Genomic DNA, 4865 nt, shown 5'->3' on the forward strand with positions numbered 1-4865 from the left:
CTATATATGGTTGATATTGGCTCATGTGTTTGAGGCTAATTAAGAAAATAGAAGAAGAAAGAAATTCGAAGCACTATAAAGACTATAGTGATTTCGGCTATGGGGTGTGTTTATGGAGCAAAAGATGAGAGCTTTTTGGGAGAGTGACTTTCAAAAATGAAGAGGCTTGAAAGATTTGATTGTGTGAAAACGGTGAAAGGCTCTATTTATAGGCTCACAACTCAACTCCTTTCCTTGATTCTCTCTACATTCATTCAACTAGTTTTCAAAATTTAAATATCCCTCCCACTCTAAGATTTCAGCCAGTGCTAGTTTTAATCTATTCCAAGTGCTACAAACTCTCACAACATGCCAAATAGCTTCCAATTGATTAAAAAATGATTCAAAGTCCCAACTTACCCACCTATATAGCCTACACGCTCATAACCATGCAAACATCTTCAAAATGGTTCAAAAAAATTTCAATTTGGTAACTTGACTTAAGCTTAGTGTGACACCTATGTAACATTCAAAATTTAGTCTAAATCCTAGCCTAAATATGCTCCACATGCTTTTGACTAATTAATCTTCAATTTTGTTCTGAAAAATAACTCTCATACTTAATAAATAAATTCACAAAAATTCCACCTAATAAAAATATAGGGAATTTTGGCCACACCTAATATTTTAAAAAATTGGGACTTAATTTAATGTCACATGTAAAATCCTTAGACTACCAAAATATGTGCATTAAAACTATATTCTAATTTAATTAAAAGCTTAAACTATACACTAATTTAAATCATATGCTAAAATCTTATAAATACTAAATGTAGTGCCTTGAAATTTTACTTAGTTAGATAATATTATCTTATGTTGTAGTATTTTAATTTTTCGTGGATATTGATTCAAGCTGGGAATTATTTGGAAACTCATAGAAATAGTTATGGATTTTATAATTTTAGCCTATAGTTTAGAAATGTTAATTTTATCATAAGTTTTAATTATTGAAGCTGGTCCTAGAAATATTATTTATTATAACCTAAGATTTAAATAGAATAACTAAGAATGTGACATTTGTCACATGTATGTTTATTAAGGATTTAAGAATTTTAGGTGAATAAAATAATCATAGATAAGCCTAGGAAGTCTAGAACCTTCCCTCAGATGCTAGGATCTCGTATTACTCAGTCAAAGTGGTTTAAAAAACTTTAAGGGCCAGTTTGGTACAGCTGTGCTGTGGGAAAAAGCAGCTGTAGCTGTGCTGTGAGAAAAAGCAGCTGTAGCTGTGCTGTGAGAAAAAGCTGCTGAGTGTTTGGTAAATTATAACTTTAGAAATACTGTGAGTTGGAAAAGTTGTATATAAGTGTTTGGTAAACTAGATTATTAGATAGCTGTTAAATACAGAATGACCAAAATAGGTATCATATGTATTTAACTAATTTTGTTTGAATAAATTTATACATATTAACATATTTATAATTATTTTTTATTTTATTAAAAATAATAATGATTTTTTATAATATTTAATTCTTTTAATATATACGTATAATAAAATGATTAATTAAATTTTAAAAAATAAAAAATCAACATAAATATTGTCTATTTTTAAATTATTATAAATTTTGATCATAACAAATAATTTAAATTTAGTCAATTTGATACGACAAAATACAAAACTTAAATAAAATAAAATAGATAAGAATATAGTTTAATTATATCCCATTAAACTTGCAGCAATCAGATCTCTAGTATTGTCCATTTCATTTAAATTTGAAGCTCTAGCTGTCTCATCTTCATCTTCAATATTAGTTTGATCTTCTACACAATAATATGGATTATCTCTAATTTTCTCAAAATGTCGATCACGTTTTGCATGCCTTCGAATGTAATTATGCAAGGTCATTGATGCAATCACTATCTTCACTTGCTTCTGATATGGATAACTAGGCATATCTCTTAATATTTTCCATCTTTTCTTCCATACTCCAAAAGTTCTTTCAATAACACTTCGAAGAGAAGAATGTGCCTGGTTGAATACCTCTTTATAACCAGTAGGTTTGCTACCTCGTTGAAATTGTGGTAGATGGTATCTTTGGCCTTTATATGGTCCTAAAAAACCTGTAATTTGTGGGTATCCCGCATCCACTAAATAATATTTTCCTGTCAAATAAAATATAAAAATATAATTACAAAATTATAAAGACTTTAATATTTTATAAATGTGTTTAGATGACAACCTTGGGGAGGTTTTGGAAAATTTGAAGTTGAATCACGTAAAGCTGTATAGAAAATTCTTGTATCATGAGCAGAACCTTCCCACCCAGCATATGCATATATAAATTGCATATCAAAATTACATATTGCCATGACATTCTGAGTTGGTATCCCTTTTCTACCAACAAATGGTACTTGATCTTCAGGTGGAATTACAGCATTCACATGTACACCGTCTATTGCGCCAATACAGTTCTAGAAAAAAAAATACAAGATTATAAAAATATACTCTAGTTAGAAAAAAAATTATTAAAAAATTGTATAATTTTAAAGTATGACTTACCTTAAAATGAGGCATATATCAAGAATCTTTCAATATCTCTTCAGGAACATCTTTAAATTATGGGTCTGGTGGTTTTAATACATCTACACTCATATGACATAAAACATCTAAAACCTTGTTGAAATATCGACTAACTGTCTCGCCTGAGTGTTGGAATCGCTCTTGTGTTAATCGGTTTCCAGCACCGTGACCTAATGTAAATAAAAACATGCCTAATATCTCAAGAGCACACATTCTCTTTGAACCCTTAAATCCATAATTAGCTTCCAATTCATCGCATAATTTAATGAAAACATCTTTCTCCAGCCTAAACATGCTATAACATCTACTTTCATTTCCTTTTAATATTTCCATCAACCACATATGACCAGTTTGAGAAGAATTCATACAAGGTGTCTTTTCAATATATGTTGTATAATAATGTTGAACAAAGTATGTAGCTATAGACGCCGATTGTAACTCAATCTCCTCATCCGTGTCTGCCATTATTTCTAATTTAAAATAAACCTGTGTATATTAAAGAGTATATAAAATACATGCCAAATAGCCATAAAGTCTTCATAACAAATGCAAGTGAAAAACATAATAAAGCATATTTATATTAAATAGTGACAACACCAAGTCTTGAGAGCAATTTAAAAAAAAAGTCTGTAAAGAAATAACATAATAAACATATACTAACATCATAACACAAAGTTTAGAAAATAAATACTACTACTACTATAAGTCATAGTATTATAATTATCCCAGAGTATGCTCATTCTTGAGCCAAGTAAGCATCAACTCAGGTTCTTCCAATGAAGCAAACATCTCTCTCTTCTCTTTCATGATAAACAAGCGAGTTGCAAATAAATACAAGCTGCTCCCTTTCTCAATTCCAGGCAAAGAATTTAAAATTTTCATAACTTCGGTAATACTATTCTCCTTTCTAGCTGTTTCAATATTTCTACTCCTTGTCTCCACAGCATCAGCAAGGCGACCAATTTGTTCAAATATCATTAAAGGCCCTGTCTTCTTCATTTTTCCTTTTCCATGTTTCATTGCTTTATTTTGTTTCTCAAGTGGCTCGGCTAATCTCTTGTTATTTTTCTCTCTAAGAAATCTATCAGTATTAGGCATCTCTAGATCATCGTCACTACTCTCAAGTTGTTCATGTAAGGTTTCAATATTGTTAAAAGGTTTTTCAGACTTAGATGGAATTATTCCAGATGAAGGTGTCCAAGTATACTCTCCTGTAGCAACAGTGTTCATGAAAATCCTATCTAATTTTTCCTCTACCTCTGGTTCAATTCCCCGAATGCGAAACTTTGCAGCATCGGGATGACTCTACAAAAATTTTTTGTTAATTAAATGTAACATTTATGAAAAAAAAAGTCTTTTAGTTTCATATAAATATTTAACAAGATCATAATGTACCTGTAATTTACTATTCCACCAATCTTCAGTTGCATCAATTGTATTCTTTTTTATATTCCATCCTAAGCCAGTTTCTTTTCCCTTGAGTTGCTTCCAAAGCTTCCATTCATTTTTTAATCCATCCCACTTATTTTTCAATTGTGGTCTAGTGTAATCTCTTCCAGTTGCTTTCTTCATATTTGTAATCAAGTTTACATATTCAACTTTATCTAAATAAGTAGTAGGACGATGCCCATCATCAACCTCTTTGATACAGAAGTCTAAGAAAAAATTCAAACTCTCTGAATTCCATATTGCTTTACTTCTTGGTACGTCACTCTTGGTGCAAATATTATTTTCATTTTCCATCTAATAAAAGTGAAGTGAAATGATAAGTATAAAAAAAATAAAAAAGTAAAATGATGTATCCATATACGCAACAACTCTTATCAATCACTACCATCTATGTAAAACTAAATAATTCAACTAAAGTTCAACATATCCAACTTCAAGACTATTCTTAAAGAATCCCTTGGGAGAAGATAAAACACACACATATGTACATTCATATACATGTAAAAGGTTACTATAAATCAACTTTTGAAGTGAGAAATCTCCTTTATATTATTTATTTCACTCAAAACAAAAAGATAGAAATCTAATCTAGTTTTTGTATTAAAAAATCATATCTATCCTTTTTCAGTCAGTATTGAATATTCAACTCTACATATGACTTTAATTCTCTCAGTGTTGAATATAACTCTATATACGACTTTAATTCGTGAGAGAGGAAAAAGGATTGTTTTTGTTGATGGAGATGGGCAAGGATGAGGTTGAACTTGAAAGCCTCATCATCATAATCATAGAGATGGTTATTGATTTGATTCAAATTAAATACCACGTCAAGCATGTGTGCTTTAAGTTTTTTCTT

At 29.8% G+C, this 4865-nt stretch overlaps 2 protein-coding genes across 2 annotated transcripts; both read right to left on the minus strand.

Annotated features, from left to right (window-relative positions):
- Window positions 1–1690: 1690 nt before the first annotated feature.
- Window positions 1691–3025, minus strand: LOC133814195 (uncharacterized). Its single transcript, XM_062247189.1, has 3 exons — window positions 2654–3025; window positions 2220–2451; window positions 1691–2142 (listed from the first exon to the last, which is right to left on the minus strand). The coding sequence occupies exons 1-3, from the start codon at window positions 3023–3025 to the stop codon at window positions 1691–1693; spliced, it is 1056 nt and encodes a 351-aa protein (XP_062103173.1).
- On the minus strand, window positions 2875–4306 carry LOC133816002 (L10-interacting MYB domain-containing protein-like). Its single transcript, XM_062248735.1, has 2 exons — window positions 3956–4306; window positions 2875–3865 (listed from the first exon to the last, which is right to left on the minus strand). Exons 1-2 carry the CDS (start codon window positions 4301–4303, stop codon window positions 3281–3283), a joined length of 933 nt encoding a protein of 310 aa, XP_062104719.1. The 5' UTR covers window positions 4304–4306; the 3' UTR covers window positions 2875–3280.
- Between the last annotated feature and the right edge of the window lie 559 nt (window positions 4307–4865).

Source organism: Humulus lupulus, chromosome 2 (genome assembly GCF_963169125.1).
Source record: "Humulus lupulus chromosome 2, drHumLupu1.1, whole genome shotgun sequence".
NCBI lineage: Eukaryota > Viridiplantae > Streptophyta > Magnoliopsida > Rosales > Cannabaceae > Humulus > Humulus lupulus.

What these genes read in the sequence shown, in the direction of transcription:
- LOC133814195 (XM_062247189.1), bottom strand. Translation starts at nt 3,025, where the DNA reads ATGGCAGACACGGATGAGGAGATTGAGTTACAATCGGCGTCTATAGCT. An exon ending in TTAGTCGATATTTCAACAAG is followed by an intron (nt 2,452 to 2,653) that starts GTTTTAGATGTT and finishes TTTTTTTTCTAG; the next exon opens with AACTGTATTGGCGCAATAGA. An exon ending in TTTTCCAAAACCTCCCCAAG is followed by an intron (nt 2,143 to 2,219) that starts GTTGTCATCTAA and finishes TTTATTTGACAG; the next exon opens with GAAAATATTATTTAGTGGAT.
- LOC133816002 (XM_062248735.1), bottom strand. Translation starts at nt 4,303, where the DNA reads ATGGAAAATGAAAATAATATTTGCACCAAGAGTGACGTACCAAGAAGT. An exon ending in GGTGGAATAGTAAATTACAG is followed by an intron (nt 3,866 to 3,955) that starts GTACATTATGAT and finishes AAATTTTTGTAG; the next exon opens with AGTCATCCCGATGCTGCAAA.